Consider the following 24,701-nt stretch of genomic DNA (forward strand, 5'->3'; position numbering starts at 1 on the left):
AATGGTTAATTTTATTTGTGAAAACGGTTGTTAATGAAGAGATGCAACTGAATATCCTGAATTATAAATATTTCTATTAAAATAACAGTAGGTGGGCCAGGCTTCAGTGGAGGGAAATTATCAGAAGACATTTTGGGTCTGGAACATCCTTCAGACTGGATGTGTGGGAAGGAACTGCAGATAGAGAGTGTGAGAGTGTAGAGAGGGGGAGAGAGTGAAGAGGAGAGAGCGGTAGAGAGTGAAGGGGAGGGAAGAAAGAGAGAAGAAAATGGTGGAGGGAGGGTTGGAAAGGAGGAAGGACAGGAAAGGAATGGGGAACAAGCAGAAAGACACAAAATGCTGGAGACCCTTCTTAAGATTGGTAAAAGAACTGCAGATGCTGGTTTAAACCGAAGATAGACACAAAAAGCTGGAGTAACTCAGCGGATCAGGCAGCAACTCTGGAGCAGAAAGATGCTGCCAGATCTGCTGAGTTGCTCCAGCTGTTTGTGTCTATCTCCTTCAGTTGCTTCAGCATCCAGCATCTGCAGTTCCTGGTGTCTCCTGTAAGGGACTGGCTGCAGATGGCAGTGTATCAGGAGCCTTGGCTGCTCTCAATGCCTCAACTGCACATCTTGCTCGCTGCCAGAGTAGTTTGCCTGAGGTTTAGGTCAGCTGACACCAAAGATCCTGTACCGGATCCTTGGCTGACAGTAAAGTCACCTGATATTGGAGCTTCAACCAAAGATCATATTCCGCTCTACGATCTTTGGCTTCAACTGTTTGCAACTGCTGGGCTGAAACTCGCCGACAACTGTTGGGAACAAGTAAGTTGCAGAGAGAGAAGGGTAGGGAGGGGTAGAGAGTGAAGGGGAGAGAGTGAAGGGGAGAGAGTGAAGGGGTGAGTAGGGAGTTAAGGGGAGAGAGGGGGAGAGAGTGAAGGGGAGAGTAGGGGAGAGAGTGAAGGGGAGAGAGTGAAGGGGAGAGTAGGGAATGAAGGGGAGAGAGGGGGAGAGAGTTGTGAGATTCAAAAGCAATCACAAACTCTTCAGAGACAAAATCAAAGAAACAAGTTTGCCTTTATTACATTTCTGCGCAGAAAAGGGTGTCCCTCCTCTATCATCCTCTAGAGACACACAAAAATGGAGGTTGTATCTATCTTTTTATACCTTTCTTCACTATGGTCACCACCTCATGTCTCCCCATCGAGCTTCGTCCAATCATAACATAAAGCCCACATTCCCACGAGAACGTCCAGAAACGTCTCGGAACATCTCCTGACGTCAAAGGCTTCTGCTGGAGTTTTTATCTGTTACTTCTTTATCTAGAAGTTCCCTCTGTCCTGTATATTGTTACTTTCTTCTACCAGCAGTCTGGCTTCTGCTGACACCTTATTTCTTTCTAAGTTATAATTTTCAGAGTTCTAGTATAAATCAACCATCCCTATTAACCCTTCTCTCACAGAGTGAAGGGAAGAATAGGGAGTGAAGGGGAGAGAGTGAAGGGAAGAGAGTGAAGGGAAGAGTAGGGAGTGAAGGGGAGAGGGTGAAGGGGAGAGAGGGTGAGAGAGTGAAGGGGAGAGAGTGAAGGGGAGAGTGAAGGGGAGAGAGGGGGAGAGAGTGAAGGGAAGAGTAGGGAGAGAGGGGTAGAGAGTGAAGGGGAGAGAGGGGGAGAGAGTGAAGGGGAGAGAGGGGGAGAGAGTGAAGAGGAGGGTAGGGAGTAGAGAGTGAAGGGGAGAGTAGGGAGAGAGGGGGAGAGTGAGGGGGGGAGTAGAGAGTGAAGGGGAGGGTAGGGAGTAGAGAGTGAAGGGGAGGGTAGGGAGGGGTAGAGAGTGAAGGGGAGAGTAGGGAATGAAGGGGAGAGTAGGGAGGGAAGGGGAGAGAGGGGTAGAGAGTGAAGGGGAGGGAAGAAAGAGAGAAGAAAATGGTGGAGGGGGGGTTGGAAAGGAGGAAGGACAGGGAAGGAATGGGGAACAAGTAGAAAGACACAAAATGCTGGAGTCACTCAGCGGGACAGGCAGCATCTCTGGAGAGAAGGAATGGGTGACGTTTCTGTCGTGACCCTTCTTCAGACTAGACCCGAGCTGGGGTGAATGTAAGGATTGTGCAGCTTATTAAGTGGATTAACATATGATGAGCGTTTGACGGCGCTGGGCCTGTACTCGCTGGAGTTTCGAAGGATGAGGGGGGACCTAATTGAAACTTACCAAATAGTGAAAGACCTGGATAGAGTGGACATGGAGTGGATGTTTCCACTTGTGGAAGAGTCCAGGTCCAGAGCTCATAGCTTCAGAATTAAAGGACTTTCCTTTAGGAAGGAGAAGAGGAGGAATTTCTTTAGTCAGAGGGTGGTGAATCTGTGTAATTCCTGGCCACAGAAGGCTGCGGTGGCCAAGCCAATGGATATTTTTAAGGCAGAGACAGATAGATTCTTGATTAGTACAGGTGTCAGAGGTTATGGGGAGAAGGCAGGAGAATGGGGTTAGGAGGGAGAGATAGATCAGCCATGACTGAATGGCGGAGTAGACTTGATGGGCCGAATGGACTAATTCTGCACCTATCACTTATGATATAATGCAAAACTTTCAAAAGGGAATTGGATATGTTAAGTTACTTTTATTTATATAACACATTTAAAATACAACTCTCGTTGGCCAAAGTGCTTTACATTGGTATAAGAATAGTGTAACAAACAACAGTGGTTCATAGATTAAAAACAAATATCACTACATACATATAGCCCTTGCTCAGAGGACGTAAAGGAAGGCTTGGGAGTAGAGATGAGTTTTTAGTCTTGACTTAAAGGAGTCGATGGAGGGGGCAGTTCTGATGGGAAGGGGGATGCTGTTCCACAGTCTAGGAGCTGCAACCGCAAAGGCGCGGTCACCCCTGAGCTTATGCCTAGACATACTCAGCAATTCCAAGTCGGTCGATCTGAGGGACCTGGAGGTGGTGTGGTGGGTAAGCAGACTTTTAATGTAGGTGGGGGCAAGCCCATCGAGGGCTTTGTAGGCTTTGTAGCTGGATTGGCCATGATTTGGAGGGACGTGGGACTAATTTGGATCGGTCTTTGCTCGAGCCAGTTCAGGAACATGGCGCACTGCCTCTATCAGTGCTGTGTCAGTCTCTTCCTCTCTCAGTGTTTCTGTCACCCATTCCCTCTCCCCAGAGATGCTGCCTGAGTTACTCCAGCATTTTGTGTCTACCTTTGGTGTAAACCAGCATGTACAGTTCCTTTCTTCACGCACATTTCTGCCACCCGTCCAGTTGCCGAAGGCTGTGAGCGTCTGTCTCTGAGCGATGGAGTTTCTGGTTGTGCCTGTCGTGTTGCTGCTTGCCTCTTGCGTGCTGTCCCTGGACAACGGCCTAATGAGGACCCCCCCCATGGGATGGCTGGCCTGGGAGCGCTTCCGCTGCAACATTGACTGCAACGCGGACCCCAAAAACTGCATCAGGTGAGGCCGAAACCGCAAGACCCCACCCCGCACTGTGAATGCCAGTTGTGGACGCAGCCCAGACCAGCACACTAGGCAACCTCCCTTCCCTGACTCCATTTATACCTCACGCTGCCTCGGCAAGGCCAAGAGTCAAGAGTGTTTTATTATCATGTCCCAGATAGAACAATGACATTCTCACTTGCAGCAGCACAACAGAATATGTAAACATAGTACACTGTAAACAATATAATAAACAAGAAAAAACAGTTCAGTGTGTGTATGTATGTACATATTCTCTCATATATATGTATATATATATTCTCTCATATATATGTATATATGCACAGATATACAGATAGATATAGAGATATGTACATACACGTATACTCACGGACACATAGCCATTTCAAAGATTCACCATCCTCTGACTAAGGAACATTTGCCCATCTCAATCCTGGATGGTTGAGCCCTGATATTTGATATTGTGAGTCCAGCTTATAGCTGTCCCAACATGGGATGTATCTATCCCAGTCAATTCTATAAGAAGTGTTTACATTTCAATGATATCGCCCTTTATTCTTCTTCTCTGAATAGTCTGTTTGACCTCTCCTCATGGAGAAAGCGCTCACCATCCCCCCCCTATCTCCCCACCCCCTTCCCATCCAGGCAATCAACCCGAGGAACCATTGTTACGCTCCCTCTACATTCTTCCTTCGATAGGCGGGAGCCATATCTACGCACGGCGCTCTAGGTGCGGTTTCGCCAGGGCTTCCTTGTATCGTCTCGTTCTCCTGGGACCTTGTACTGAGAGTCTTAACCCTTTTCCCTTTGCAAACAGTGAGCGCCTATTCATGGACATGGCAGACCGGTTGGCAGAGGACGGCTGGAAGGAGCTTGGGTACCAGTACGTCAACATAGATGATTGCTGGGCCGCAAAGGAGAGGGATTCTCAGGGGCTGCTGGTGGCCGATCCTCTCCGATTCCCCAGTGGAATTAAAGCTTTGGCTCAATATGTGAGTCTGGACGTTAACCCGCCCCCCTCTTTCCACATTCTCCGCCTTTCTATCCTGACAGTGGTGCAACGGTTAGAACCGCTGCCTCACAGGGCCCGAGACCCGGGACCGATCCTGACCTCGGATGTGGGGTTTGCATGTTCCCCCTGGACCGTGTGGGTTTCATCTGGATGCCCCGGTCTCAACCTGAAACGTCACCCATTCCTTCTCTCCAGAGGTGCTGCTTGTCCCGCTGAGTTACTCCAGCATTTTGTGTCCATCTTCGGTTTAAACCAGCATCTGCAGTTCCTTCCTACAACATCATGTGATGTGGTGTTGATTTATTTCCGGATGTAAGTTCCTGCATTGTGGGCATACTGCGACTGGATATGTCAGCCTTTGTTGTGCTTCCTTATTTTTCTCCTGAATTGAAAGCGTAGATAAAAGGCGATCACGATGTTGGTCTGGAGTAGAAACAATTGCAGATGCTGGTTTACAAAGGACACAAAGTCCGGAGGAAACCCACACGGTCACAGGGAGAACATACAAACCCCACATAGACAGCATCTGAGGTCAGGATCGAACCCGGGTCTCGGGCACTGTGAGGCAGCGGTTCTACCAACTGAGTCATCAATCTCCCTTCTTTGCTCTTTCCCTGTACATTTTCTTCCCTTTGTGGTATTCGTGGAGTCATAGAGTGATACAGTGTGGAAACAGGCCCTTTGGCCCAACTTGCCCACACCAGTCCCACCTGCCTGCGCTTGGTCCATATCCCTCCAAACCTGTCCTTCTACCTGGGATACGTTGGGATAGTCCCTGCCTCAACTACCTCCTCTGCCAGCTTGTTCCATACACCCACCACCATTTGTGTGAAAAAGTTGCCCCTCAGATTCCTATTTGTTTAAGAAAGAACTGCAGATGCTGGAAAAATCAAAGGTAGGTAGACAAAAATGCTGGCGAAACTCGGCGGATGAGGCAGCATCTATGGAGCGAAGGAATAGGTGATGTTTCGGGTCTCGACCCGAAACAATAGACAGTAGGTGCAGGAGTAGGCTATTCGGCCCTTCGAGCCAGCACCGCCATTCAATGTGATCATGTCTCATCATCCCCAATCAGTACCCCATTCCTGCCTTCTCCCCATATCCCCTGACTCCGCTATCTTTAAGAGCCCGATCTAGCTCTCTCTTGAAAATATCCATTGAACCTGCCTCCACCGCCCTCTGAGGCAGAGAATTCCACAGACTCACAACTCTGTGAGAAAAAGTGATTCCTCGTCTCTGTTCTAAATGGCTTACCCCTTATTCTTAAACTGTGGCCCCTGGTTCTGGACTCCTATTCCTTCACTCCATAGATGCTGCCTCACCCACTGAGTTTCTCCAGCATTTTTGTCTACCTCAGATTCCTATTAATTATTTTCCCATTCACCTTGAACCCATGTCCTCTGGTCCTCGACTCCCCTACTCTGGGCAAGAGACTCTGTACATTTACCCAATCTATTCCTCACATGATTTTATACACAAATATTGGGATTTATCCAATACTCTTTCACTCTTTCGAAAGTTACTGGTGAACCTGCTCCTACCAGTTTAGGAAGAATACACTTTGATTACAACTAAATATGTATGTTTAAAATTTGTATTATTTCATTGTATTAAATAATTCAGTTTCTTTCACTTCTGCAGCTCATCACCTGTTTTTATTTTTCTTATTATTACTTTAACGTTACATTTGCTCATTATCTTATCCCTCTGCTTTCGGACTCCTCTCATGAAAAGCAATTTCTCTTCATTCACCCTATTCATTATTGTTTATAAATGAACGTGCAGTCAGTGGCTGGTTTATGTTGAAACAAGCTGACGCTGGAGTAATTACCAAGGAATGACACAAAATGCTGGAGTCAGGCAGCATCCCTGGAGAACATGGCCAAATGACGTCTGGAGTCATGTCAAGTGTGGATAAAGATGTTCGATTTTCTCCTCTGAGGATCATTGCAATGATCTAGTAACATCAGGACCACTGTTACTGACTAGATTTTTATTTTGCATTTATATAATTACTTGAATTTAAATTCCCTTTCTAACATGTTGAGGATTGAAGCCACACCATTGCAGTTAGAAGGAGCAGAGCGTGCAGCTTAGTGATGCAGGGCGTTGATTGAGCCGCTGCTTCAGAGTACCAGAGAATCAAGTTCAATCATGTCCTTTGGTGCTGTCTGTGCGGAGTCTGCAGATACTCCCTGTGCCCACATGGACTTCCTCAGGGTTAGTAGGTTCATAAGTTCTAGGAGCAGAATTTTGGGGCAGCACGGTGGCACAGCGGTAGAGTTACTGCTTTACAGGGCTCGCAGCGCAGGAGACCCGGGTTGGATCCCGACTTCGGGTGCTGTCTGTACGGAGTTTGTACATTCTCCCCGTGACCGCGTGGGTTTTTTCTAAGATCTTCGGTTTCCTCCCACACTCCAAAGACATACAGGTAGGTAGGTTGATTGGCTCGGTGTATGTGTAAATTGTCCCTAGTGTGTGTGTAGGATAGTGTTAGTGTGCGGGGATCACTGGTCGGTGCGGCTCGGTGGGCCGAAGGGCCTGTTTCCGAACTGTATCTCTAAACTAAACAAAAACTAAACGTACAGGTTTGTAGGTAAATTGGCTTGGTAAATGTCAAAAATTGTCCCTAGTGTGTGTAGGATAGTGTTAACATGTGGGGATCGCTGTTCGGCACGGACCCGGTGGGCCGAAGGGCCTGTTTCCGCGCTGAATCTCACAAACTAAACTAGACTATTTGCGTGCTGGCCACAGAAGCAGAACTGCAATCACAATCGTTCCACACTCGTGAATCTCCACACTGTAAATGGCTCGATTGTAACTGGGTATTGTCTTTCCGTTGACTGCTCAGCACGCAGCAAAAGCTTTTCACTGTACCTCGGTACACGTGACAATAAACTAAACTGAAACTGAACCGATTCCTTTTCTCCTGAGATGCTGCCTGGCCAGCTGAGTTACTCCAGCATTTAGTGTCTGTAGTTGGAAGATCAGGTGTTGCCCCACAGGCTACTGCCAGCCCTCATTGAAAGGGAAGCCAGGCCGAAGACCTGTGGAGCTTTCCGATGGCTGCGCAGCTTTTGATGAAAATAAATCAAAATGTTGTCTTCTGTTAAAGGTCCACTCTAAGGGTTTGAAGCTGGGCATTTATGGAGACCTGGGCACGTACACCTGCGGGGGCTACCCTGGCACCACTCTGGACATGATCGACACGGATGCTCGCACCTTCGCCTCATGGGGAGTGGACATGCTGAAGTTGGATGGATGCTACTCTAACTCATCCGAGAAGGCCATGGGTAAGGACAGGATCAGCTGCCCACTGCTCGCTCATCCATTTGTGTAGTTTAGTTTAGAAATACAGCGCAGAAACAGGCCCTTCGTGTTGACCAGCGATCCCCGCACACTAACACTATTCCACACACACTAGGGACAATTTACAATTTTACCAAAGCCAATTCATCTACAAACTTGTACATCTTTGGAGTGTGGGAGGAAAATGGAGCAGCCGGATAAAACCCACGGGTCCTGTCTGTACGGAGTTTGCACGTTCTCCCTGTGACTGCGTAGGTTTTCTCTGGCAGATCCGGTTTCCTTCCAACTTCCACACAAAGGGTCAAAATCCTTCTTCAGTCTGAAACGTCACCTATTCTTTTTCTTCAGAGATGCTGCCTGAGTTACTCCAGCACTTTGTGTCTCTCTTGGTTGTAAACCAGCATCTGCAGTTCCTTCCTGCACAATGTTCCCGAACCATGCTGTGATGCATCCTGATAAAATGCTTTCTGCAACATGACAGTCACGGAGGCGCAGCGGTAGAGTTGCTGCCTTACAGCGAAATGCAGCGCCGGAGACCCGGGTTCGATCCCGACTACGGGTGCTGTCTGTACGGAGTTTGTACGTTCTCCCCGTGACCTGCGTGGGTTTATCTCTGAGATCTTCGATTTCCTCCCACATTCCAAAGACGTACAGGTTTGTAGGTTAATTGGCTTGGTATAAATATAAAAATTGTTGAGTATAAAAAAATGTGTCCAACTTCCAGTATAGTCCCTGGTGGACTCTTCGGAAGGTTAAGTCAAGAGAGTTTATTGTCATGTGTCCCAGATAGGACAATGAAATTCTTACTTACAAGGTACAAGGTACAGCGCATCTGTCGAAGTCAGTGAGATTTATTGGGGCCATCCTAAGCCTTCTAAGGAAGTAGTGGTGTGCTTTCTTGGCCGTTGCTTCGATGTGGGTAGTCCAGGACAAACTAGCATGCGCAGATGCTGCAGAGGTGCTGGTTAATGAAGATAGACACAAAAAGCTGGAGTAACTCAGCGGGTCAGACAGCATCTCTGGAGAAAAGGAATATGTGATGTTTCGGGTCGAGACCCTTCTTCAGATTGGAGAGTCAGGGGAATGGGAAATGAGAGACATAGAGGGTGATGTGGAGAAATATAGAACAAATGAATGAAAGATATGCAAAAAATTAACTATGATTAAGGAAACCGGACTGAAACATGATGATAAAGGAAACCGTTGAGACAGACAATGAAGGGCCTATCCCACTTGGTGATTTTGTTTTCCAGCGACTGCAGCAACAATGGACTGCAATGCCTGTGTCGAACATGATGCCAAGTTAGACACAAAACGCTGGAGTAGCTCAGCAGGCCAGGCATCATATCAGGGTCGCCAAAAGATTTTGAACATTTCAAAATCCAGCGGCGACACAAAAGAAATGTTGCGAAACTTGAAAAAACACCGCACGTCAATACGGCATCACGCTGCATCACGCTGTGACTTTTTCGGTGACCTGATACGTCAGTCAATGTTGCCGGCAGTTGTAGAAAAAATCGCCAAGTGGGACAGGCCCTTGTGACTCAACAAGACAACTTTGAAGCTGGTACGACTTGGATGGGGAGAGTGGGCAATGGAGAGAGTGGGATGGAGAGAGTGGAAATACAGGGGTTACGTGAAGTTCGAGATATCATAATTAATACTACTATTGATGTGTGTATATATTTATATAACGATATATGGACACACTGATATGTTCTGTATTCATGCCTACTATATTCTGTTGTGCTGAAGCAAAGCAAGAATTTCATTGTCCTATCTGGGACACATGACAATAAAACTCTCTTGACTTGACAACCCAAGTTGTGACGGGTTGTAAGCTGCCCACGTGGAATATGAGTTGCTGTTCCTCCAATATGCATTGGGCCTCACTCTGACAATGGAGGAGGCCCAGGACGGAGGGGTCAGTGTGGGGAAGAACCCTGGTGGGATGCAAGTCCAGGTCCATCCCGAGGCAGAGGGTATGCCCCTCGCATCTCCAACCTGGTTGAAGTTGGGGCTCAGGAGAGGGTAGGGGTGGTACAGGATCTGAAGGAACTCCCTCCCTCTCTGCAGAATTGTCCTGGTTAAACTCAGGATGTTGCCTCCAGCGCCTTCAAGGTCGGCTGCAGGAGGCTCCCCCGGGACACAGAGGTGGTCGGGCGAGGAGAGGGACCTCTGGCCTCGGCCCTGCAGAAGCCTGGGGCCTACCTGGATTGGGGGCGCTCCAGTACTGCCAGCTTGTGGACCGAATTTTTATTTTGTAAGCTGTGTCTGTGCATTTGTGGGCTGTGCTAAAGAATTTCAGTGTGCTGTGCCATTCAGAACCATTGAGGAGAATGCAGAATGATATTTAATGCTGTCACTTTTTTTTCTACGCAGGTTATCCACTGATGTCGAGGGCATTGAATGCCACAGGGCGTCCAATTGCCTTCTCCTGTAGCTGGCCAGCGTACGAAGGAGGATTACCGCCTCGGGTAACTCGGGCTCATATAGACAGAACAAGAGGAGTGATTTGGAAATGAGTGGCTTTAGAGATATTAGACCATTGAGCAGTGCGGCACAATAACAGGCCAGAGGTTTTTTGGAGAAGTCAGGAGAATGGGGTTAGGAAGGAGAGATAGATCAGCCATGATTGAATGGCAGAGTAAATGCCAGAGTAAAATGCCCCCCACGCCAGGGCCCTCCACAAAGCTTTTCACTGTACCTCAGTACACGTGACAATAAACTAAACTGAAACTTTGTTCTCTCTGCGGCGTGTCCTCGACCAACCTCCAGCATAAGATGGCGATTTGATTACTTCCCCCCACCCCCACCCCCGCCCCTCCAGCTTGTGGGATCTTGCTATGCAGTAAATGGCCGAGCCACTTTTTGTGGGCTCGGATTGGTAGCACTTGACAGACTTTGGGTTCGGGGATATGGGAAGAAGGCAGGAACGGGGCACTGATTGGGGATGATCAGCCACGATCACATTGAATGGCGGTGCTGGCTCGAAGGGCCGAATGGCCTACTCCTGCACCTATTGTCTACTGTCTATTGGGTTCGAGCCTTCAGGTGGCAATTTGAAGCTCTGACCTTGTGACTCTGAAGAATGATTGGGGACCTCTTTGAAATGTACAGAATAGTGAAAGGCTTGGATAGAATGGATGTGGAGAGGATGTTTCCACTAGTGGGAGAGTCTAGGACTAGAGGTCATAGCCTCATAAATAAAGGACGTTCCTTTCGGAAGGAGATGAGGAGGAATTTCTTTAGCCAAAGATGTACAGGTTTGTAGGTTAATTGGCTTTGGTAAACATTGTAAATTGTCCCCTGTGGGTAGGATACTGCTAGTGTACGGGGACCACTGATCTGTGTGGACTCGGTGGGCCGAAGGGCTTTTTTCTACACTGTATAACTAAACTAAGCTAAATGTGTAGAAAGGAACTGCAGATGCTGGTTTAAACAGACACAAAAAGCTGGAGTAACTCAGCGGGTCGGGCAGCATCTCTGGAGAAAAGGAATGGGTGATGTTTCGGGTCGAGACTCTTCTTCAAACTGCAGAAGGGTCGTGATTCAAAGCATCTCCCATTCCTACTCTCCAGAGATGCTGCCTGTCCTGCTGAGTTACTCCAGTATTTTGTGTTTTATCTTCTATACTCAATACTCTGTTCATCGGTCACACAGACCAGACTCTTATCTAAACTAAACTCTGAATCTTTATGCCTGTGGGTTGTCTGCAGGTGAACTACACTCTGCTGGGGGAGATCTGCAATCTGTGGAGGAACTACGATGATATCAGCGACTCGTGGGAGAGTGTCCGGGGCATCATCAACTGGTACGGGGCTCACCAAGACGTGCTGCAGCCGGCAGCCGGCCCGGGGAGGTGGAACGACCCAGACATGGTACATGACTACCTGCCCCCCACCCCCACATCTGCTTTCCCCCCCACCTACTCCACCTGCTCCCCCTCCCCTCACCTGCTCCCACTCCCCCACACCTCCCCCTTCCCCACGCCTGCTCCCCCTCCCCAACCCCCCCCACACCTGCTTCCCCTCCCCCCACACCTGCTCCCCACCCCCCACCTGCTCCCTCTCCCCCACCCCACCCCCACCTGCTCCCTCTCCCCCACCCCACCCCACACCTGCTACCCTTCCCCCACACCTGCTACCCCTCCCCCCACACCTGCTCTCTCACCCCCACCAGCCATACCTGCTCCCTCACCCCCCCACCTTCTTTCTTCTCTCCTTTGTGAGATTACTAAAAATGCAAGTCATATTTTGCACGATAGAATGACCTACTTCAGTATTAAACTTTCTTTGAAAATGCACCTATGAAGCAAGTTTTGGTGACAAATTTACTGTGTATAGAATTTGGGAGGTCATGTTGCAGTGATATAAAGCATTGGCGAGGTCACATTTAGAGCATTGTGTTCAGTTCTGGGCACCATGTTATAGGAAAGATGTTGTCAAACTGGAAAGGGTGCAGAGAAGATTTACGAGGATGCTGCCAGGACTCGTGGGCCTGAGCTACAGGGAGAGGTTGAGCAGGCTAGGACTATTCCATGGAGCGCAGGAGGATGAGCAGTGATCTGAGAGAGTTGTACAAAATCATGAGAGGAGTAGATTGGGTGAATGCATGGAGTCTCTTGCCCAGAGAAAGGGAATCAAGAACCAGAGGACATAGGTTTAAGGTGAGGTGGAAAAGATTTAATAGGAATCTGAGAGATAACATTTTCACACAAATGGTGGTGGGTGTATGGAACGAGTTGCAGGGGGAGGTAGTTGAGGCAGGTACTATCGCATTAAGAAACAATTAGACAAGTACATGGATAGGACAGGTTCAGAGGGATATGGGCCAAACACAGGCAGGTAGGACACGATGGTCGGTGTGGGCAAGTTGGGCCGAAGGGGCTGTTTCCACACTGTATGACTGATCGTTTGACAGCACTGGGCCTCTACTGGCGGGACCTCATTGAACTTACAGAATAATGAAAGGCATGGTTGTGGAAAGGATGTTTTTCACTGGTGGGAGAGTCTAGGAGGTCATAGCCTCAGAATTAAAGAGCGCTCTTTTAGAAAGGAGGTGAGGAGGAGGAGAGTAAATTAATCTGTGGAACTCATTGCCACAGAGGGCTGTGGAGGCCAAGTCAGTGGATATTTTTGAGGCACAGATAGACAAATTCTTGATTAGAATGGGTGTCAAGAGTTTTGGACAGAAGGCAGGAAAATGGCATTGGGAGGCAGAGATCAGCCATGATTGAATGGCGGAGTGGACTTGATGGGCCGAATGGCCTAATTCTACTGCTATAACTTGTGAACTTGTGACCCTACGACTGTAAATGAAGAGTGGTGGTAAGTCCTGGCCAGTGCACTGTCATCATCCTCTCATTCTTTAATCCCTTCTCTAGTTAATTATTGGCAACTTTGGCCTGAGCCACGAGCAGTCCAAGTCGCAGATGGCTCTCTGGGCCATTCTCGCTGCTCCCCTCTTCATGTCCAACGACCTGCGGACAATCTCCAGGCCGGACACGTACATCCTACAGAACAAGCTGCTGATCAGGATTAGCCAGGATCCGCTGGCGATTCAGGGCCGTATGCTACTGCAGGTAAGTGGTGACTTCAGGCTGGCAATGGGGGCAGGGCGTGCATGGGAGAATAAGTTGCCTGGGCTTTGAAATATAGAAAATAGGCGCAGGAGTAGGCCATTCGGCCCTTCGAGCCAGCACCGCCATTCAATATGATCATGGCTGATCATCCAAAATCAGTCCCTCGTTCCTGCTTTCTCCCCATATCCCTTGATTCCGTTAGCCCGAAGAGCTATATCTAACCGTCTCTCAGAAAGGTGGGGGAATGAGTGCTGGCCATAGATTCAATGGTGTAGGAAGGACATGTGGATGCTATTTTACACCGAAGAAAGACACAAATTCACAAAGGGCGGTCACGGTGGCGCAGCGGTAGAGTTGCGAATGCAGCGCCGGAGACCCGGGTTCGATCCCGCCTGTCTGTACGGAGTTTGTACGTTCTCCCCATGATCTGCGTGGGGTTTTCTACGAGATCTTTGGTTTCCTCCCACACTCCAAACCCGTACAGGTATTGGCTTGGTAAATGTGAAAATTGTCCCTAGTGTGTGTAGGATGGTGTTAATATGCGCGGACCGTTGGTCAGCACGGACCCGGTGGGCCAAATGGCCTGTTTCCTTACTGTATCTCTAAACTAAAATTGCTGGAGTAACACAGCGGGCCAGTTCTTAAACTATGGCCCTTCCCCATAGAGTTCCTAGAGTATGTGTAGGAAGGAACTGCAGATGCTGGTTTACACCAAAGCCATAGACACTAAATGTTGGAGTAAGTTAGCGGGCCAGGCAGCATCTCTGGAGAAAAGGAAGAGGTGACGTTTCAGACTGAAGAAGGGTCTCAACCTGAAAGGTCACCAATTCCTTTTCTCCAGAGGTGCTGCCTGACCTGCTGAGTTACTCCAGTATTTTGTGTCTATCACAGATACAATTGTCTTTTTGTTGCAAGGTTATATTCATATATGAAGGGCTTTGGGGATTGGGCTAAGTACCAAAGTACACAGCAAAAGTGAAACGGTAAGACTGGGGTCCTCCCAGCTTGCCAAAATCAAGCAAGGCCCATGAGCCATTTTACTGCACCGACCAAAAGATGTATAGGAAGGAACTGCAGATGCTGGTTTAAATCGAAGATAGACACAAAGTGCTGGAGTAACTCAGCGGGACAGGCAGCATCTCTGGAGAGAAGGAATGGGTGACGTTTCAGAGTTACTCCAGCATTTTGTGTCAAACGCCAAGCAAAAGATCGTGGGTTAATCTGCAGCCTCTGTAGTTGATCATGTCCAGTCAGAACAACGATAGAAATGTATAGATGTGGTGAGTTTTGCACTAAGGGGAACAAGTCGCGTTTAGTTTGGAGACGTTTGTTTAGTTCGGCATGGAAACAGGCCCTTCGGCCCACCACGTCCATGCTAACCCATTGATCACCAGTTCACACTATTGTTTGTACGTCATGTGTGTGTTTGTGTCTTGTGATCTGTTTGTGGTTTTTGTTTACATGATGGTGGCAGTAACTTGTCGGGGTGAACTTTTTCTCCAACGGCTTAATAAATCTGCAGAGAGTTACTGGAGGAAACTCAAATTGCTTGAGCCTTTCGCACTGCAGTTAAAAAGGCTATAGTTTGTTGCCCTATCCTTGCACAAACAACAGAAATAGGAGCAAAGCGTTGGTGTAAAGCCCACTAGCCTGCCCCACCACCCTTTGCCAGGGCAACTATTTTCTCAACATGTATTATACCAAACTCCCACCAACTATAATCCCCAGACATTAGACTTTACTTTCGACTTTGGAGATACGGTGTGGAAACAAGCCCTTCTACCCACTGAGTCTGTGCTGACCAGCGATCGTCATGTACACTTACACTATCCTACACACTAGGGACAATTTACAATTTACAGAAGCCAATTAACCGACAAAGTCTTTGGGGTGAGAGAGGAAACTGGAGCAGCCGGAGGAAACCAACACGGTCACGGGGAGAATGCACTAACTCTGTACAGACAGCACCCGTAGTCAGGATCGAACCTGGGTCTCTGGCGCTGTGAGGCAGCAACTCTACCGCTGCGCCTGTAATTTCATATGCTTTGGTAAAATTGCTTCTCATTCTCTTAAATTCCAGTGAGTGAGTCTAAGCCCAGTTTAGTCAACTTTAATCAGTTTAGCCAATTCTGTTTCAAAAACTTGTATTAGTCAGGGTTGCACTGTGGTTCAGCTGGTAGAGCTGCCACCTCATGGCGCCAGAGACTTGGGTTCGATTCTGACCTTGGGTGCTTACTGCGTGGAGTTTGCACGTTCTCCCCGTGACCACATGGGTTTCATCTGGGTGCTCTGGTTCCCTCCCACATACCAAAGATGTTCGGGGTTGTAGGTTGGTTGGTTGGCAACATTTGCTATTTATTTTGAGGGGGCAGTCTAGTTTAGTTTAGAGATACAGCATGGCAACAGGCCCTTCAGCCCACGCCGACCAGCGATCCTCTATTATCCCCCACACACACACTGAGGACAATTTACAATTTTTTACCGAAGTCAATTAACCTACAAACCTGTACGTCTTTGGGGTGTGGGAGGAAACCAGAGCACCCGGAGTAAACCCATGGGGCCATATTGAGAACGTACAAATTCCGTAGACAGAACTGGTGGGTTTTCTCCATGTGCACTGGTTTCCTCCCACACTCCAAAGACGTACAGGTTTGTAGGTTAATTGGCTTTGGTAAAAAATTGTATATTTTCCCTTAGTATGTGTGGAATAATATGTGTACGAGGATAGCTGGGAGACTTGGTGGGCCGAAGGGACAGCACCAGTAGTCAGGATTGATCCCGGGTCTCTGGCGCTGTAAGGTAGCAACTCTACCGTGCTGCCCCGCTCCCTTTCAACAAGTTGCAGCTTACTGTGTTTGCAATGCTAATATAATTTATCTTGCCCGCAGGGTAAGAACGAGATTCAGGTGTGGATGCGGCCACTGTCCTCGTCGACCATGGCCATCGCTTTCTTCAGCCAGCGCACTGACATGCCTTACCACTACACCACGTCTCTCAGCCAGCTCAACATCACTGCTCCAAAGATGTTCTCGGTGAGTGCGACCCACCTCTGGATGTAGCAAGTGTGCAAAACAGAGATCAAATGCTGTTGTCAGTATAGAGGGGCCCTGACCACGGTGAATGATCCCTAAGCCAGGGTTAGTGGTGGAAGATAGCTGATCATTCCAAGAGGAATTCTGGTGAGGCACTCTATTATCATTTATAAGTTTAGTTTATTGTCACGTGTACCGAGGTACAGTGAAAAGCTTTTGTTGCGTGCTAACCGGTCAGCAGAAAGATAATCCATGATTACAATGGAGCCATTTACAGTGTATAGAGATACATGATAAGGGAATAATGTTTAGTGCAAGGTACAGCCAGTAATGTTCGATCAAAGATAGTCCGAAGGTCACCAAGATAGCAGTTCAGAACTGCTCTCTTGTTGTGGTAGGATGATTCAGTTGTTTGAAAGATTGATCTAGTGATATGGTGGTGGAATTCTTTGCCACAGAAGGCTGTGGAGGCCAAGTCAGTTGATATTTTTTAGGTGGAGATAGATGCATTCTAGATTAGTAAAGGTGTCAGAGGTTATGGGGAGAAGGCAGGAGAATGGGGTTAGGAGGGAGAGATAGATCAGCCATGATTGAATGGTGGAGTAGATTTGATGGGCTGAATGGCCTAATTCTACTTCTATCCCATATGACCTTATTAGAGACTAGAACAAGGGGTCCTATCACGGAGTAATCGAGGCAGAGTACAATTGATGCCTGCAAGGGGGAACTGGATAAGCACAGGGGAGAAAGGAACAGGAGGTTGTTCTCAAGAGATGGGTGGAGTTGGGAGGGAGGAACTGCAGATGCTGGTTTGTACCGAAGATAGACACAAATGCTCAGTGGCGGACTGGGTCTAAAAATATTGGTTGCCAGGAGACAAAGGGGGCCCACTTCATCAGGGGCCCACTTGCCATTGGGCAAGCTGACACCCTGGCCAGTCTGCCACTGCAAATGCTTGAGCAATTCAGTGGGTCAGGCAACATCTCTGGAGAAAAGGAATAGGTGACGTTTCGGGTTGAGAACCTTCTTCAGACTGAACCCTGAGCATGACTACACAGGTAAGTGGGAGTGATCTTACGCAGACCAAAAAGAACAGAACTTCCAGCCGTTATTTCCAGTTAAATTGGTTCTTTATTGAAGTAGTTGTACAAACAAAGAGATGAACGTACCAGGTTCTCCTTATTCTCTAGCACGTTGTTGCTTTCTGTCTTCCCCAATCTGGTGAGAACTGTGTACCCTCCACCTCCTGTGCCTGGTCTGATCACTCCCTGTCCCCTAAGCCCATATGTTATACCCCTCTATGCATCAAATGACCGCCCCCAAGTGTCCAAAATAATACTGCTAGAAATATCTAGACAAAATAATATAATATGCCAGCAGTAGCTAGCCTAAACATATGGCTCCTACACTGGGAGAATGTGAAAACTGCAGGTAGACAGTACCAGGCGTCAGGATTGAACCCAGCTAGCTGGAGTGGTGAAACAGCAGCTCTTCCTGCTGCAAAGTTCTACTGAGGGAGGCTTAATAAAAAAGCACTAATGCAAGTCTGTACTTCAGTTTTGAAAAATACAGTAAACCCTCGGTTTAACGGATCCCTTTATAACGGATTTCAGTTATAGTGGACGGTCCTGCCGACGCCATCCCGGCTCGCAGAGTGCAGCAGCAAGCCCCCTCCGCCCACCGTGCGATCCGGTCGGTGCGGCTGTTGCTGTGGCTCACGTTGTAGCCCCTGGGGACGATGCTTTGTTCAGGCCGCTGACACTGACATGACGCACTCGCTCACCATGGGGTTCCCTCCTCTCTCACCAGTTTCTGTCGTCCATTTGTCCTCTCCTCACCCCCTCCCTCCCCTCCCCCCCCCCTCCACAGCGCCGCCTCCTCTCTCTCCTCCCCCTTCACCCCTGGTCTCGCTGACATACCCCATCTCGGAGGGTCTCTGCTGTTGTGGGGGGCGATGGGGGGACTAAGGGGGTGCTGAAGGCCAAGGACTGTGATGGTGGCCAAATTTGCCGTACGGTAATGTAGCTGATGGTGCAGACCAGCGGCATCGGCCCCGAGTTTTAAGATGAAACGACACAAAGTGTAGGAGTAACAGAATAACTCAGCAGACTGAATCGGTCTGATTAAGGGCCCGACGTCCCGTATCCACATTCTCCAGAGATGCTGCCAGACATGCTGAGCTACTCCAGCATTTTGTGTCCTTTTGTACATTATCCATCATCTGTAGTTCTTTGTTCAGTTTAGTTTAGAGATACAGCGCGGAAACAGGCCCTTCGGCCCACCGAGTCCGCGCCGACCAGCGATCCCCGCACACTAACACTATCCTACACACACTAGGGATAATTTACATTTATACCAAGCCAATTAACCTACAAACCTCTACGTCTTTGGAGTGTGGGAGAAAACCCACGCAGGTCACGGGGAGAACGTACAAACTCTGTACAGACAGCACCCGTAGTCAGGATCGAACCTGGGTCCCTGGTGCTGTTCGGCAGCAACTCTACCGTTGCGCCACCGTGCCGCTCACTACCTACCATGGTAATAAGCTACTCGGTTATAATGGACAAACTGGCAATAATGGACACCACTCTTTCTTTCCCCCAATGGTCTGTTATAACCAGATTTTACTGTATATCTATTTCCAATATATATCGTTCCTCAGCAAGTCTTCGTGACCAGTTGACATACGAGATATGTGAAGATACGTGAAGTACCTGAATGGCTCGATTGTAATCATGTATTGTCTTTCCACTGCAACAAAAGCTTTTCACCGTACCACGGTACACGTGACAATAAACCAAACTCTCTCTCCATCCCTCCCCATCCTAGTTCTCTGACCAGTCTGACTATCCTCCTGAGTAAATTTTATCTTTGTATGCTTTGTTGTCACTTTTCCCTAGCTAACAGTGATCTATTCTAAATATTTATTTTTGCTTCGTCCCCTTTGATGTCTCGTTTTCACACGTTACCCTTCCTTATCTCTGTGTCCTCTTCTTCCCTGACTCTCAGTCTGAAGAAGGGTCTCGACCCGAAATGTCACCCATTCCTTCTCTCCAGAGATGCCTGTCCCGCTGAGTTACTCCAGCTTTTTGTGTCTGTCTAAACCAAAGATCTTATAGCGGAGCGATCTTTGGTCTAAACCAGTGGTGGGGAACCTTTTCATGTTGGAAGGCCGCATTAAGTTAGCTGTAATCTAATAAGGCCGCATCCAAGAAACTTCAATTAGATATAGGATTATTTAGTTGAATCTTCTTTTACTCTTTGGTGTTTGAAATACGTTCATTTTAAGATTAAAATAAAAGACGAACAAAAACATATTAATAAAAATAAAAGGATTTGTTCTACAAAATTTGGATTCATTCAAAAGGCCGCACTTAATAGCCTTAAGGCTGCAGGTTCCCCACCCCTGGTCTAAACTAAAGATCAAGTCTGTGTGGCCCTGACCTCTCTGGTTTTGTTTCCTCCATGTTCAGATGCTGGATGTTTATTCGGGCCGGGGCTTCCACAACCTGGAATTTGACAGCAAGTTCACTGTCACCGTCAACCCAAGCGGAGTGGTTATGCTCTACGTGTATCCAGGAGACCAGCAGCAGCAGCCGAACAGAAGGCCCGAAGCCTACCCAGTGTTGCTGTGAAGGGGCCTCTATCACCATGGCAACTGAAGGCCCAAAGCCTGTTACTGTGAAGGAGCCTCCATCACCACCAAAGATCTTATAGCAGAGCTCTCCGCTATAAGACCTTTGATCACCACGGCAACAGAAGGCCCAAAGTCCACCCTCTGCTGCACTGAAGCAGCTTTAATCGCTATGGAGGTATCTGGTCTTCAATTCCAGTTTGGTGTATTAACTCTTTGAATACACATCTGATTTGCAAATTGAGCATATTTCATGCTTTTATGATTGGGCTTTTCAGAAGGGGTCGCTATTCCCTTTTGCCTCTTTTGATGGTTTATGTTTAATTCAGTCTTCCTGTGATTATGCTGCTTCTGCTGGTCAAAAGGCTAAGCAGTCAATTTGGAATTCCTGCACTAGATCTCATGGTCACTGCTGAACAGCGAATGTTCAGACTCTCAGGTAAAAGTACTCATCTCTATAGGGAGGCCATTCAGCCCATCTTAGGTCGGACCAACCCCAATTCCTCCATACTCATGTGTAGGAAGGAACTTCAGATGCTGCTTTCAACCAAAGATAGACACAAAGCTGGAGTAACCTCTGTGGGTCAGACAGCATCTCTGGCGGAAAGGAATTGGTGACGTTTCAGGTCGAGACCCTTTTCAGACTGAGAGGAAGTCAGATGAAGGGTCTCAACCTGAAACGTCACCTATTCCCTTTTCTCCAGAGATGCTGTCTGACCGGCTGAGGTTACTCCAGCTTTTTGTACCTATCCCCCGTACTCGTACAGTAAATGGGTACAATCAAACCCTGCACAAGTATAACAGATGGGGCAAAGAGCATAATAAACAGTGCAGAAATTAGTGTTACAGCTGCAGCGAAAAGTACAGATAAAAAAGCCACTAGAGATGATGGCGTGATAGCACATTGGGTGTTTTTCACTTCACTTAAAGGGTGATAGTTGTAAGTATGAGGGAACATAATTGCTGCCATTGAACCATGCCTATCCTTGAAGCCGAAGACACAGAATGTGGGCAATGGGTCCCTTGAACTTGTATTGTTTGAAAGAGTTGACTGTTTGTTAACCACACATGGATTCTGCACATTTTTCCAATTCCATTATTTGTCTGGGAAGGAACTGCAGATCCTGGTTTACACCAAGGATAGACACAAAATGCTGGAGTAACTCAGCTGGTCAGGCAGCATCTCTTGAGAAAAATAATGGGTGTTGTATCAGGTCAGAACCCTTCTTCAGACTGAAGAAGGATTCCGACCCGAAGCATCATCTATTCTTTTTCTCCGGAGATGCTGCCTGGCCCGCTGAGTTACTCCAGCATTTTGTGTCTACATTTTTTTTTAAATCCCAAGTTTCCCAAAACCTCCAGTTGAGGCTAACTCCCTTATTACATTTCATCTTCTCTTTACTGAACAAGGCCCTGGGATTAATTGTGAATTATCCCACACCATTGCAGCCACATTGTGGTGGTGTTGAAAGATTAAATGGTGGTGGGTCGAGTGCCAAAGGGTGAGTTTACTTTGGATAGCAAAAATGAGCTTATTGTTTTTAAATCAACTTGTTGCTTCTGTAAGTTTGTATTTTTCAATAAATGTTACCATGTTCTGTTGCTGTGGTGTTTTTAAATTACATTTCTTAACTTAAGTGAGGCAAAATGAAGTTGTCAGTAAGATGTGCAGCACGAAAGCAGGCCCTTCGGCCCAACATGCCCATGTTCATCCCTGGTAACATGAAACCAATGCAAATCAACTCCATCTACGCTCCACGCTGCCTTAGCAAAGCCACCAGCATAATCAAGGACCAGTCTCACCCTGGTCACTCCCTCGCGGGCCACCGTCCAGTTGGGTATGGCTGCCCTGCCTGCAGCTGTCCGTCTTTTCACTTTAATTTTTTTTTTAGTATGTTAAAATAGTGTTTTGTTTTGGAGGTCTAGTCTTTTTATGTGGGGGGTGGGGGGGTGGGTGGGGAAAGGGGAAACTGCTTTTCCTAGTCCCTACCTGGTTGGAGAGACGGCTTTCCTCCGAGCAGCATATTCGACCAGTCCTCGCGGCCTACCACTGGGTCTGGAGCAGCTTTTCCCGAGGGGACCGGCCAGAACCACGGCTTCGGCGGCGGCACAGCGCTGGAGCGCTATCGCGGAGCGGGCGATGCCTTGCCCGGGTCGCCGGGCTGGAGTTCCGGTGTGCTGGGTCCACCAATTGAACATCGCAGAGCTGGGGGGTCTGTGGAGCGGTCAGCCGCGGGCTGCGGCGCTGACTTTGACATCGCGGAGCCTGGGATCTCTCGCCGAGATCGCCAGTGGTGGAGCTCCATCCAGTGCGGCCTGTTGGCTTCAGAAGCCGCGGTCGCCGGTAAGGAAGCGGCCGTTCCAGGTGTCCCAAGCCGCTGAGAAGGTTCTCCCGACGCCGGAGCACCATCACCCGGCGAGAAGGGCCTGAAACATCGGGCTGCTGTAGCGGCGACTGCAGAGGCCGACTATGGGTGGACAAGGGGATGGGGACTGGAATGTGTGCCTTCCCTCACAGTGGGAACCATTGTGGGGGGATGTTTTTATGTTTAATGTTAAATTCCTTTATAATGTTATGTTGTATTCTTATTAATGTGCTGCAATGCCAACTTGAATTTCACTACACTAATCGGTGTATATGATAATAAATGAACCTTACGAACCTTTGAACCTTCTACCAGAGAAGAGGTACCGAAGTTTAAAAACTCATACCTCCAGATTCAGAGACAGTTTCTTCCCGGTTGTTATGAGGCAACTGTGCCATCCTATCACTAACTAGAGAGTTACCCATTGGACTCTCTTTATCCTGTATCTGTACACTGTGGGCGGCATGATTGTAATAGTGTACAGTGTTTTTGCTGACTGGATAGCATGCAACACAAAAGCTTTTCACTGTACCTCGGTACACGTGACAATAATAAACTATTATTGCAGCGTTTGCACGTTCTCTCTGGTTGGTTTCCCCATACAAAGACGTGCAGGTTTGTAGGTTAATTGGGCTCCTGTAAAGGGAGTGAATGAGCAAGTGGGATAACATAAAACTAGTGTGAACAGTTGGATTTGGTGGGCCGAAGGGCCTATTTCCATGCTGTATCTCTACCTCTGCTATCCACGCACCTGTCCAAATGCCTATTAAATGTTTACATTGCCCAGTGTAAATTAGCAGCTTTTCAGTCTGAGAAGAGCCTCGACCCGAAACGTCACCCATTCCTTCTCTCCGGAGATGCTGCCTGTTCCGCTGAGTTACTCCAGCATTTTGGGTCTTCGATCTTCGGAATGAACATTGACTTCTCTAACTTCAGGTAGCCCTCTCTCTCCATCCCTTCCCCCTTCCCAGTTCTCCGACCAGTTTGACTGTCCCCCTGATTACATTTTATCTCTGTGTGCTTCGTTGTCAACTTCTCCTATTTAACGATGATCTATTTCTACATTTTCCTTGAACCACATCTTTTTTGATGTCTCATTTTCACACCTTAAACTTCCTTATCTCTGTGTCACCCTCTCCCCTGACTCTCCGTCTGAAGGTTCTCTATCCGAAACGTCCCACCCATTCCTTCTCTCCATAGATGCTGCTGCCTGTCCCACTGAGTTACTCCAGCACTTTGTTGCCTATCTAAGGTGTACACCAGCACCTGCAGTTCCTTCCTCCTGTCACTGTTCAACAGTGGGCGGGTCTCACTGCATTGGTCCCGCCTACGGCAGCTCTTCGCCAATCACAGCGAGGATCGCACTGACAGACGTGGCTAACGGCCAATCAACTGGAAGGCGGGACTACATTACGATGATGGACAGAAAAAACAGCCATTCAGGGCCTTAAGACCGTCCGGTCTCGCTCAGTGATTGGTCAATTGGTAGAAACATGTAAATTATAAATCAAATAAACCCAATTTCTGGAAACAAACAGGTAAAACATTAATGGAATTATTGTTTTTTTTAGTTGAAAGAAAATAAAAAGGGCGAGATCTTTCAAACCTGCTGCATCAAATCCAGGAATTGATATGATTTAGTCGCGCTTAATCACCCTGAGGCAAAGGAGAGAAAGCCGACCAGACTTGACCGTGGTCCAAGCTTACAATATCCTACGTGAACCGACCAATAAATCACGCAATTTTTGGGGAGACCTTGGATGAGGCTCTTTCTGGTCCATCTCCCAAATCTCCTCAAGGTGTTAAATGATATAAGTAGGAAGGAAGGAACAGCAGATCAGAGATCATATAGCTATATATAGGGAGGTTGCACGTAAGGTCACTGGGTCATAGGGCTTGACGCACGGAGCCGCTCAATCCATCTGGAGGACATCGGTAACTTCCAGTATATGTTATTAATGCAAGAAACGCGTACTTTCCTACCTGTTAAAAACCGCCAAAATGTTGCATTTTTGCGCTGAATTCAGAATTCCAAAAGTGAAGCGAAATGTAGGTAAAGAGAAGCGAGAGCTGAAGGGAGACCAGCAGCTAAAGTGCTTGGCGAACATATCGGAATTGAAAATATTGGGAATTATCGCGTTTGCTCACTGCATTTCATCAACAGTAAGGCATTATTTGTGTTTTTTTCTTGATTCCTTTGGTATCTAAAAAGTCTCAGAAGTGATAAATCTGGCTGTAAATTTTTCTTCAGATGCGTTTTCTTTTTGTATATAAAAACCCACTCGGGAACCATGGGCGATTTAAAAAATTTACAGCCAGATTTATCAC

General features: G+C 47.8%; 1 protein-coding gene across 3 annotated transcripts; it reads left to right on the top strand.

The window, feature by feature from the left end:
* Positions 1-629: 629 nt before the first annotated feature.
* On the top strand, positions 630-20,487 carry naga (alpha-N-acetylgalactosaminidase). Of its 3 annotated transcripts, none has more exons than XM_033013535.1 (10): positions 630-806; positions 3,246-3,433; positions 4,254-4,428; positions 7,564-7,741; positions 10,140-10,234; positions 11,477-11,638; positions 13,144-13,341; positions 16,230-16,373; positions 19,847-20,068; positions 20,117-20,487. In XM_033013535.1, the coding sequence occupies exons 2-9, from the start codon at positions 3,279-3,281 to the stop codon at positions 20,006-20,008; spliced, it is 1,269 nt and encodes a 422-aa protein (XP_032869426.1). In that variant the 5' UTR covers positions 630-806; positions 3,246-3,278; the 3' UTR covers positions 20,009-20,068; positions 20,117-20,487. The 3 variants fall into 3 exon arrangements, with proteins under 3 accessions (XP_032869426.1, XP_032869427.1, XP_032869425.1); XM_033013536.1 differs by having other exon boundaries at positions 639-806; positions 3,190-3,433; XM_033013534.1 differs by having other exon boundaries at positions 639-806; positions 3,201-3,433.
* Positions 20,488-24,701: the final 4,214 nt, after the last annotated feature.

Source organism: Amblyraja radiata, chromosome 38 (assembly GCF_010909765.2).
Source record: "Amblyraja radiata isolate CabotCenter1 chromosome 38, sAmbRad1.1.pri, whole genome shotgun sequence".
In the NCBI taxonomy this organism is placed as follows: domain Eukaryota; kingdom Metazoa; phylum Chordata; class Chondrichthyes; order Rajiformes; family Rajidae; genus Amblyraja; species Amblyraja radiata.